The sequence below is a fragment of the Carettochelys insculpta genome, chromosome 30, assembly GCF_033958435.1.
Source record: "Carettochelys insculpta isolate YL-2023 chromosome 30, ASM3395843v1, whole genome shotgun sequence".
NCBI lineage: Eukaryota > Metazoa > Chordata > Testudines > Carettochelyidae > Carettochelys > Carettochelys insculpta.
The window spans coordinates 13,406,294-13,418,542 of NC_134166.1; the positions used below are offsets into that span (position 1 = coordinate 13,406,294).

At 44.8% G+C, this 12,249-nt stretch overlaps 1 protein-coding gene across 45 annotated transcripts in view; it reads right to left on the reverse strand.

Moving 5' to 3' along the window:
* Window positions 1–12,249, reverse strand: part of LOC142003716 (uncharacterized) — a 59,227-nt gene that overhangs the window by 11,316 nt on the left and 35,662 nt on the right. For 24 of the 45 annotated variants that reach the window (XM_074980945.1, XM_074980932.1, XM_074980920.1 and 21 more), the window contains 6 exons: window positions 11,233–11,265; window positions 9,179–9,211; window positions 7,126–7,158; window positions 5,074–5,106; window positions 3,020–3,052; window positions 966–998 (listed from right to left, as the gene is read on the reverse strand). In XM_074980945.1, coding sequence (XP_074837046.1) covers window positions 966–998; window positions 3,020–3,052; window positions 5,074–5,106; window positions 7,126–7,158; window positions 9,179–9,211; window positions 11,233–11,265 — 198 coding nt within the window. The remainder of the gene's footprint in view (window positions 1–965; window positions 999–3,019; window positions 3,053–5,073; window positions 5,107–7,125; window positions 7,159–9,178; window positions 9,212–11,232; window positions 11,266–12,249) is intronic. The other 21 variants (XM_074980936.1, XM_074980927.1, XM_074980924.1 and 18 more) reach the window with 11 other exon arrangements.

Below are 12,249 nucleotides of genomic sequence, written 5' to 3' on the forward strand. Positions count from 1 at the left end.
TACAGGAATGGGGCTTCCTTCCTAACCTGGCAAAATTATCGGGGCAATCTGGCAGACTCTAAAAGTTCCGCGAATTTGCAGCACACACAGGCAGAGCACCACTGGTGCTGCTAGCCACTGCTCCGACTCCAGTGCAGCTAATTTGGTTTACTCTACTTTGTCTCCAACAAAGGGATCTGGATTTACAACCATTTGGAGTCTGGCTCATTGGCGTCCCTGGAATTATGAAGAGTTTACAAATGCTGGCATTGTGATCCCATGCACCATATATGAGCTCGAGATGCGTGTCACCCGTCGTAGATCTGCCACGACTGATTTTTTAGAACAACACCAATTTATATCACCTGGAATTCTGCTGCCTTCTTACGATGAGGTCACATCTGTGCTACTTTTATATGTTCTCGCAGACACAGAGATTAAGAAGAATCCAGTGAGTAACAGCCTATGTTGTATATTACCCCATCAGGTAGCATGAAGAGAGACAATGGGACTGCCAAGGTGGCTCACTTAGTAGAACTGCAAACCCTGCCTCTTAAAGGAATTGACTTCCAGATGTAACTTGGGTCTCTTCAAAGTGTCAGGACAAGGTAACACACTCTAAGGAGAGTGAATTCCCAGTAGTTACAGGCACAGCACCTCTGACCTGTCTAGTCACTGCCCAGCATCCAGTGGATGTACCTCAGTTTAGCCTGGAGCATAAACTCCAATAGAGCAATACTGATTTACACCCATTTGGAATCTGGCCCATTGACCCCAATGAAGCTGTGGATCACTCACCCCAGCTGGGCACTGTAATCCTTATATGCCTTCATTGGAGTGGGAAGCCCATTGGTTTGAGTTTTGTTCCACTCTTCCCACATGTGTCTGAGCTATTCCAGCAGCCCACTGGCCTCAGGGTTCAGGCTTCCTAAGAGTTACTGAGATAATATAAAACAACTGGAGAGCAAGTAATTCTGAGTACTCACCTGCGTACTATTTCCACCTCCAGGCGCGGGACCCTGTAGGAAAATAGAAGAGAGTCAAGCAACTCCCGTCTCCAATATCAGTTCAATATAATTGGTTCCTCACACTGGCAACAGTTCGAGCTTGGGGGCTCTTTGCCAGCACAGTTCTGCCAGTGTACAAGTTGCTTTTGGCAGGATAACTTATCCTACTCTGAAAGCGAAATGAGGCAACATCGATGCTGCCGTCCCTAAGCCCATATAGCCCCACGCTAGAGGCTTCACAGGCTGATTGAGGCCTTGTTCTGACATTATACCACCTGATAGAAAATCAGGAAGCCAACAGGCTCATCTTAGAGTCAGTATCATGGCCTCTCTTCTGGGGATGTTTTAGCAGGGCAGTTTTCCACGAGGGGCTGAATTTTTCTCACTGGTAGTATTGACACTTATTATTTTTTGCCTTTTTTTTTCCATTAATTACTCTCAAACCCCAGATTCTTTCCTCATTACTGAAGCATGTGAAAAACTACAACTGTCTTTGTGGGCTCTTTCAATGAAATATGAGATTTCAGTTCTGTTTGCAGAAATGGATCTCAGGAATCAATGGTGTACAGATGTGGGTTTCCAGTATAGACGAGGCCTCAGAGAATTCCTACTCAACTATTCCAAAGCCAAGCAATCGTGACAAAAGAGTTCACTATCGGCCAGAAGGAAGGAGCCCTTTGAGTGCATGTTTAAAAAAAAAAATCAGCATTATAATAGATAGTATCTTACTCATCTCATTGCTTATCTTTACTAGCTGCACTTAGGTGGGACTTTTTGAGAAGGACAGAAACAGAGAGAGGCAGATATAAATTGTGCCAGAGACCTCTCCCTCAGGAGAAGAGAACAAACCAGCAGCCACGTAGCACTTTAAAGACTAACAAAACAATTTATTAGGCGATCCGCTTTAGTGGGGTAGACCCATTTCCTCAGGTCTGGAGATACCACAAAAGCTGATCACTTAAATTATTTTGTTAGTCTTTAACGTGGTATATGACCGCTGGTTTGTTTTATTGGAATACAGACGAACACGCCTACCTCTCTGTTAGCAGAATAGCTGACACTGCCCGTTACAGGAATGGGGCTTCCTTCCTAACCTGGCAAAATTATCGGGGCAATCTGGCAGACTCTAAAAGTTCCGCGAATTTGCAGCACACACAGGCAGAGCACCACTGGTGCTGCTAGCCACTGCTCCGACTCCAGTGCAGCTAATTTGGTTTACTCTACTTTGTCTCCAACAAAGGGATCTGGATTTACAACCATTTGGAGTCTGGCTCATTGGCGTCCCTGGAATTATGAAGAGTTTACAAATGCTGGCATTGTGATCCCATGCACCATATATGAGCTCGAGATGCGTGTCACCCGTCGTAGATCTGCCACGACTGATTTTTTAGAACAACACCAATTTATATCACCTGGAATTCTGCTGCCTTCTTACGATGAGGTCACATCTGTGCTACTTTTATATGTTCTCGCAGACACAGAGATTAAGAAGAATCCAGTGAGTAACAGCCTATGTTGTATATTACCCCATCAGGTAGCATGAAGAGAGACAATGGGACTGCCAAGGTGGCTCACTTAGTAGAACTGCAAACCCTGCCTCTTAAAGGAATTGACTTCCAGATGTAACTTGGGTCTCTTCAAAGTGTCAGGACAAGGTAACACACTCTAAGGAGACTGAATTCCCAGTAGTTACAGGCACAGCACCTCTGACCTGTCTAGTCACTGCCCAGCATCCAGTGGATGTACCTCAGTTTAGCCTGGAGCATAAACTCCAATAGAGCAATACTGATTTACACCCATTTGGAATCTGGCCCATTGACCCCAATGAAGCTGTGGATCACTCACCCCAGCTGGGCACTGTAATCCTTATATGCCTTCATTGGAGTGGGAAGCCCATTGGTTTGGGTTTTGTTCCACTCTTCCCACATGTGTCTGAGCTATTCCAGCAGCCCACTGGCCTCAGGGTTCAGGCTTCCTCAGAGTTACTGAGATAATATAAAACAACTGGAGAGCAAGTAATTCTGAGTACTCACCTGTGGACTATTGCCACCACCAGGCGCGGCACCCTGTAGGAAAATAGAAGAGAGTCAAGCAACTCCCGTCTCCAATATCAGTTCAATATAATTGGTTCCTCACACTGGCAACAGTTCGAGCTTGGGGGCTCTTTGCCAGCACAGTTCTGCCAGTGTACAAGTTGCTTTTGGCAGGATAACTTATGCTACTCTGAAAGCGAAATGAGGCAACATCGATGCTGCCGTCCCTAAGCCCGTATAGACCCAAGCTAGAGGCTTCACAGGCTGATTGAAACCTTGTTCTGACATTATACCACCTGATAGAAAATCAGGAAGCCAACAGGCTCATCTTAGAGTCAGTATCATGGCCTCTCTTCTGGGGATGTTTTAGCAGGACAGTTTTCCACGAGGGGCTGAATTTTTCTCACTGGTAGCATTGACACTTATTATTTTTTGCCTTTTTTTTTCCATTAATTACTCTCAACCCCCAGATTCTTTCCTCATTACTGAAGCATGTGAAAAACTACAACTGTCTTTGTGGGCTCTTTCAATGAAATATGAGATTTCAGTTCTGTTTGCAGAAATGGATCTCAGGAATCAATGGTGTACAGATGTGGGTTTCCAGTATAGACGAGGCCTCAGAGAATTCCTACTCAACTATTCCAAAGCCAAGCAATCGTGACAAAAGAGTTCACTATCGGCCAGAAGGAAGGAGCCCTTTGAGTGCATGTTTAAAAAAAAAAATCAGCATTATAATAGATAGTATCTTACTCATCTCATTGCTTATCTTTACTAGCTGCACTTAGGTGGGACTTTTTGAGAAGGACAGAAACAGAGAGAGGCAGATATAAATTGTGCCAGAGACCTCTCCCTCAGGAGAAGAGAACAAACCAGCAGCCACGTAGCACTTTAAAGACTAACGAAACAATTTATTAGGCGATCCGCTTTAGTGGGGTAGACCCATTTCCTCAGGTCTGGAGATACCACAAAAGCTGATCACTTAAATTATTTTGTTAGTCTTTAACGTGCTATATGACCGCTGGTTTGTTTTATTGGAATACAGACGAACACGCCTACCTCTCTGTTAGCAGAATAGCTGACACTGCCCGTTACAGGAATGGGGCTTCCTTCCTAACCTGGCAAAATTATCGGGGCAATCTGGCAGACTCTAAAAGTTCCGCGAATTTGCAGCACACACAGGCAGAGCACCACTGGTGCTGCTAGCCACTGCTCCGACTCCAGTGCAGCTAATTTGGTTTACTCTACTTTGTCTCCAACAAAGGGATCTGGATTTACAACCATTTGGAGTCTGGCTCATTGGCGTCCCTGGAATTATGAAGAGTTTACAAATGCTGGCATTGTGATCCCATGCACCATATATGAGCTCGAGATGCGTGTCACCCGTCGTAGATCTGCCACGACTGATTTTTTAGAACAACACCAATTTATATCACCTGGAATTCTGCTGCCTTCTTACGATGAGGTCACATCTGTGCTACTTTTATATGTTCTCGCAGACACAGAGATTAAGAAGAATCCAGTGAGTAACAGCCTATGTTGTATATTACCCCATCAGGTAGCATGAAGAGAGACAATGGGACTGCCAAGGTGGCTCACTTAGTAGAACTGCAAACCCTGCCTCTTAAAGGAATTGACTTCCAGATGTAACTTGGGTCTCTTCAAAATGTCAGGACAAGGTAACACACTCTAAGGAGAGTGAATTCCCAGTAGTTACAGGCACAGCACCTCTGACCTGTCTAGTCACTGCCCAGCATCCAGTGGATGTACCTCAGTTTAGCCTGGAGCATAAACTCCAATAGAGCAATACTGATTTACACCCATTTGGAATCTGGCCCATTGACCCCAATGAAGCTGTGGATCACTCACCCCAGCTGGGCACTGTAATCCTTATATGCCTTCATTGGAGTGGGAAGCCCATTGGTTTGGGTTTTGTTCCACTCTTCCCACATGTGTCTGAGCCATTCCAGCAGCCCACTGGCCTCAGGGTTCAGGCTTCCTCAGAGTTACTGAGATAATATAAAACAACTGGAGAGCAAGTAATTCTGAGTACTCACCTGTGGACTATTGCCACCACCAGGCGCGGCACCCTGTAGGAAAATAGAAGAGAGTCAAGCAACTCCCGTCTCCAATATCAGTTCAATATAATTGGTTCCTCACACTGGCAACAGTTCGAGCTTGGGGGCTCTTTGCCAGCACAGTTCTGCCAGTGTACAAGTTGCTTTTGGCAGGATAACTTATGCTACTCTGAAAGCGAAATGAGGCAACATCGATGCTGCCGTCCCTAAGCCCGTATAGCCCCACGCTAGAGGCTTCACAGGCTGATTGAGGCCTTGTTCTTTCATTATACCACCTGATAGAAAATCAGGAAGCCAACAGGCTCATATGAGAGTCAGTATCATGGCCTCTCTTCTGGGGATGTTTTAGCAGGGCAGTTTTCCACGAGGGGCTGAATTTTCTCACTGGTAGCATTTACACTTATTATTTTTTGCCTTTTTTTTTCCATTAATTACTCTCAACTCCCAGATTCTTTCCTCATTACTGAAACATGAGAAAAACTACAACTGTCTTTGTGGGCTCTTTCAATGAAATATGAGATTTCAGTTCTGTTTGCAGAAATGGATCTCAGGAATCAATGGTGTACAGATGTGGGTTTCCAGTATAGACGAGGCCTCAGAGAATTCCTACTCAACTATTCCAAAGCCAAGCAATCGTGACAAAAGAGTTCACTATCGGCCAGAAGGAAGGAGCCCTTTGAGTGCATGTTTAAAAAAAAAAATCAGCATTATAATAGATAGTATCTTACCCATCTCATTGCTTATTTTTACTAGCTGCACTTTGGTGGGACTTTTTGAGAAGGACAGAAACAGAGAGAGGCAGATATAAATTGTGCCAGAGACCTCTCCCTCAGGAGAAGAGAACAAACCAGCAGCCACGTAGCACTTTAAAGACTAACAAAACAATTTATTAGGCGATCCGCTTTAGTGGGGTAGACCCATTTCCTCAGGTCTGGAGATACCACAAAAGCTGATCACTTAAATTATTTTGTTAGTCTTTAACGTGGTATATGACCGCTGGTTTGTTTTATTGGAATACAGACGAACACGCCTACCTCTCTGTTAGCAGAATAGCTGACACTGCCCGTTACAGGAATGGGGCTTCCTTCCTAACCTGGCAAAATTATCGGGGCAATCTGGCAGACTCTAAAAGTTCCGCGAATTTGCAGCACACACAGGCAGAGCACCACTGGTGCTGCTAGCCACTGCTCCGACTCCAGTGCAGCTAATTTGGTTTACTCTACTTTGTCTCCACAAAGGGATCTGGATTTACAACCATTTGGAGTCTGGCTCATTGGCGTCCCTGGAATTATGAAGAGTTTACAAATGCTGGCATTGTGATCCCATGCACCATATATGAGCTCGAGATGCGTGTCACCCGTCGTAGATCTGCCACGACTGATTTTTTAGAACAACACCAATTTATATCACCTGGAATTCTGCTGCCTTCTTACGATGAGGTCACATCTGTGCTACTTTTATATGTTCTCGCAGACACAGAGATTAAGAAGAATCCAGTGAGTAACAGCCTATGTTGTATATTACCCCATCAGGTAGCATGAAGAGAGACAATGGGACTGCCAAGGTGGCTCACTTAGTAGAACTGCAAACCCTGCCTCTTAAAGGAATTGACTTCCAGATGTAACTTGGGTCTCTTCAAAATGTCAGGACAAGGTAACACACTCTAAGGAGAGTGAATTCCCAGTAGTTACAGGCACAGCACCTCTGACCTGTCTAGTCACTGCCCAGCATCCAGTGGATGTACCTCAGTTTAGCCTGGAGCATAAACTCCAATAGAGCAATACTGATTTACACCCATTTGGAATCTGGCCCATTGACCCCAATGAAGCTGTGGATCACTCACCCCAGCTGGGCACTGTAATCCTTATATGCCTTCATTGGAGTGGGAAGCCCATTGGTTTGGGTTTTGTTCCACTCTTCCCACATGTGTCTGAGCCATTCCAGCAGCCCACTGGCCTCAGGGTTCAGGCTTCCTCAGAGTTACTGAGATAATATAAAACAACTGGAGAGCAAGTAATTCTGAGTACTCACCTGTGGACTATTGCCACCACCAGGCGCGGCACCCTGTAGGAAAATAGAAGAGAGTCAAGCAACTCCCGTCTCCAATATCAGTTCAATATAATTGGTTCCTCACACTGGCAACAGTTCGAGCTTGGGGGCTCTTTGCCAGCACAGTTCTGCCAGTGTACAAGTTGCTTTTGGCAGGATAACTTATGCTACTCTGAAAGCGAAATGAGGCAACATCGATGCTGCCGTCCCTAAGCCCGTATAGCCCCACGCTAGAGGCTTCACAGGCTGATTGAGGCCTTGTTCTTTCATTATACCACCTGATAGAAAATCAGGAAGCCAACAGGCTCATATGAGAGTCAGTATCATGGCCTCTCTTCTGGGGATGTTTTAGCAGGGCAGTTTTCCACGAGGGGCTGAATTTTCTCACTGGTAGCATTTACACTTATTATTTTTTGCCTTTTTTTTTCCATTAATTACTCTCAACTCCCAGATTCTTTCCTCATTACTGAAACATGAGAAAAACTACAACTGTCTTTGTGGGCTCTTTCAATGAAATATGAGATTTCAGTTCTGTTTGCAGAAATGGATCTCAGGAATCAATGGTGTACAGATGTGGGTTTCCAGTATAGACGAGGCCTCAGAGAATTCCTACTCAACTATTCCAAAGCCAAGCAATCGTGACAAAAGAGTTCACTATCGGCCAGAAGGAAGGAGCCCTTTGAGTGCATGTTTAAAAAAAAAAATCAGCATTATAATAGATAGTATCTTACCCATCTCATTGCTTATTTTTACTAGCTGCACTTTGGTGGGACTTTTTGAGAAGGACAGAAAGAGAGAGAGGCAGATATAAATTGTGCCAGAGACCTCTCCCTCAGGAGAAGAGAACAAACCAGCAGCCACGTAGCACTTTAAAGACTAACAAAACAATTTATTAGGCGATCCGCTTTAGTGGGGTAGACCCATTTCCTCAGGTCTGGAGATACCACAAAAGCTGATCACTTAAATTATTTTGTTAGTCTTTAACGTGCTATATGACCGCTGGTTTGTTTTATTGGAATACAGACTAACACGCCGACCTCTCTGTTATCAGAATAGCTGACACTGCCCGTTACAGGAATGGGGCTTCCTTCCTAACCTGGCAAAATTATCGGGGCAATCTGGCAGACTCTAAAAGTTCCGCGAATTTGCAGCACACACAGGCAGAGCACCACTGGTGCTGCTAGCCACTGCTCCGACTCCAGTGCAGCTAATTTGGTTTACTCTACTTTGTCTCCAACAAAGGGATCTGGATTTACAACCATTTGGAGTCTGGCTCATTGGCGTCCCTGGAATTATGAAGAGTTTACAAATGCTGGCATTGTGATCCCATGCACCATATATGAGCTCGAGATGCGTGTCACCCGTCGTAGATCTGCCACGACTGATTTTTTAGAACAACACCAATTTATATCACCTGGAATTCTGCTGCCTTCTTACGATGAGGTCACATCTGTGCTACTTTTATATGTTCTCGCAGACACAGAGATTAAGAAGAATCCAGTGAGTAACAGCCTATGTTGTATATTACCCCATCAGGTAGCATGAAGAGAGACAATGGGACTGCCAAGGTGGCTCACTTAGTAGAACTGCAAGCCCTGCCTCTTAAAGGAATTGACTTCCAGATGTAACTTGGGTCTCTTCAAAGTGTCAGGACAAGGTAACACACTCTAAGGAGAGTGAATTCCCAGTAGTTACAGGCACAGCACCTCTGACCTGTCTAGTCACTGCCCAGCATCCAGTGGATGTACCTCAGTTTAGCCTGGAGCATAAACTCCAATAGAGCAATACTGATTTACACCCATTTGGAATCTGGCCCATTGACCCCAATGAAGCTGTGGATCACTCACCCCAGCTGGGCACTGTAATCCTTATATGCCTTCATTGGAGTGGGAAGCCCATTGGTTTGGGTTTTGTTCCACTCTTCCCACATGTGTCTGAGCTATTCCAGCAGCCCACTGGCCTCAGGGTTCAGGCTTCCTCAGAGTTACTGAGATAATATAAAACAACTGGAGAGCAAGTAATTCTGAGTACTCACCTGTGGACGATTTCCACCTCCAGGCGCGGCACCCTGTAGGAAAATAGAAGAGAGTCAAGCAACTCCCGTCTCCAATATCAGTTCAATATAATTGGTTCCTCACACTGGCAACAGTTCGAGCTTGGGGGTTCTTTGCCAGCACAGTTCTGCCAGTGTACAAGTTGCTTTTGGCAGGATAACTTGTCCTACTCTGAAAGCGAAATGAGGCAACATCAATGCTGCCGTCCCTAAGCCCGTATAGCCCCATGCTAGAGGCTTCACAGGCTGATTGAAGCCTTGTTCTGACATTATACCACCTGATAGAAAATCAGGAAGCCAACAGGCTCATCTTAGAGTCAGTATCATGGCCTCTCTTCTGGGGATGTTTTAGCAGGGCAGTTTTCCACGAGGGGCTGAATTTTTCTCACTGGTAGCATTGACACTTATTATTTTTTGCCTTTTTTTTTCCATTAATTACTCTCAACCCCCAGATTCTTTCCTCATTACTGAAGCATGTGAAAAACTACAACTGTCTTTGTGGGCTCTTTCAATGAAATATGAGATTTCAGTTCTGTTTGCAGAAATGGATCTCAGGAATCAATGGTGTACAGATGTGGGTTTCCAGTATAGACGAGGCCTCAGAGAATTCCTACTCAACTATTCCAAAGCCAAGCAATCGTGACAAAAGAGTTCACTATCGGCCAGAAGGAAGGAGCCCTTTGAGTGCATGTTTAAAAAAAAAAATCAGCATTATAGTAGATAGTATCTTACTCATCTCATTGCTTATCTTTACTAGCTGCACTTAGGTGGGACTTTTTGAGAAGGACAGAAACAGAGAGAGGCAGATATAAATTGTGCCAGAGACCTCTCCCTCAGGAGAAGAGAACAAACCAGCAGCCACGTAGCACTTTAAAGACTAACAAAACAATTTATTAGGCGATCCGCTTTAGTGGGGTAGACCCATTTCCTCAGGTCTGGAGATACCACAAAAGCTGATCACTTAAATTATTTTGTTAGTCTTTAACGTGCTATATGACCGCTGGTTTGTTTTATTGGAATACAGACGAACACGCCTACCTCTCTGTTAGCAGAATAGCTGACACTGCCCATTACAGGAATGGGGCTTCCTTCCTAACCTGGCAAAATTATCGGGGCAATCTGGCAGACTCTAAAAGTTCCGCGAATTTGCAGCACACACAGGCAGAGCACCACTGGTGCTGCTAGCCACTGCTCCGACTCCAGTGCAGCTAATTTGGTTTACTCTACTTTGTCTCCAACAAAGGGATCTGGATTTACAACCATTTGGAGTCTGGCTCATTGGCGTCCCTGGAATTATGAAGAGTTTACAAATGCTGGCATTGTGATCCCATGCACCATATATGAGCTCGAGATGCGTGTCACCCGTCGTAGATCTGCCACGACTGATTTTTTAGAACAACACCAATTTATATCACCTGGAATTCTGCTGCCTTCTTACGATGAGGTCACATCTGTGCTACTTTTATATGTTCTCGCAGACACAGAGATTAAGAAGAATCCAGTGAGTAACAGCCTATGTTGTATATTACCCCATCAGGTAGCATGAAGAGAGACAATGGGACTGCCAAGGTGGCTCACTTAGTAGAACTGCAAGCCCTGCCTCTTAAAGGAATTGACTTCCAGATGTAACTTGGGTCTCTTCAAAGTGTCAGGACAAGGTAACACACTCTAAGGAGAGTGAATTCCCAGTAGTTACAGGCACAGCACCTCTGACCTGTCTAGTCACTGCCCAGCATCCAGTGGATGTACCTCAGTTTAGCCTGGAGCATAAACTCCAATAGAGCAATACTGATTTACACCCATTTGGAATCTGGCCCATTGACCCCAATGAAGCTGTGGATCACTCACCCCAGCTGGGCACTGTAATCCTTATATGCCTTCATTGGAGTGGGAAGCCCATTGGTTTGGGTTTTGTTCCACTCTTCCCACATGTGTCTGAGCCATTCCAGCAGCCCACTGGCCTCAGGGTTCAGGCTTCCTCAGAGTTACTGAGATAATATAAAACAACTGGAGAGCAAGTAATTCTGAGTACTCACCTGTGGACGATTTCCACCTCCAGGCGCGGCACCCTGTAGGAAAATAGAAGAGAGTCAAGCAACTCCCGTCTCCAATATCAGTTCAATATAATTGGTTCCTCACACTGGCAACAGTTCGAGCTTGGGGGCTCTTTGCCAGCACAGTTCTGCCAGTGTACAAGTTGCTTTTGGCAGGATAACTTGTCCTACTCTGAAAGCGAAATGAGGCAACATCGATGCTGCCGTCCCTAAGCCCGTATAGCCCCAAGCTAGAGGCTTCACAGGCTGATTGAAACCTTATTCTGACATTATACCACCTGATAGAAAATCAGGAAGCCAACAGGCTCATCTTAGAGTCAGTATCATGGCCTCTCTTCTGGGGATGTTTTAGCAGGGCAGTTTTCCACGAGGGGCTGAATTTTTCTCACTGGTAGCATTGACACTTATTATTTTTTGCCTTTTTTTTTCCATTAATTACTCTCAACCCCCAGATTCTTTCCTCATTACTGAAGCATGTGAAAAACTACAACTGTCTTTGTGGGCTCTTTCAATGAAATATGAGATTTCAGTTCTGTTTGCAGAAATGGATCTCAGGAATCAATGGTGTACAGATGTGGGTTTCCAGTATAGACGAGGCCTCAGAGAATTCCTACTCAACTATTCCAAAGCCAAGCAATCGTGACAAAAAAGTTCACTATCGGCCAGAAGGAAGGAGCCCTTTGAGTGCATGTTTAAAAAAAAAAATCAGCATTATAGTAGATAGTATCTTACTCATCTCATTGCTTATCTTTACTAGCTGCACTTAGGTGGGACTTTTTGAGAAGGACAGAAAGAGAGAGAGGCAGATATAAATTGTGCCAGAGACCTCTCCCTCAGGAGAAGAGAACAAACCAGCAGCCACGTAGCACTTTAAAGACTAACAAAACAATTTATTAGGCGATCCGCTTTAGTGGGGTAGACCCATTTCCTCAGGTCTGGAGATACCACAAAAGCTGATCACTTAAATTATTTTGTTAGTCTTTAACGTGCTATATGACC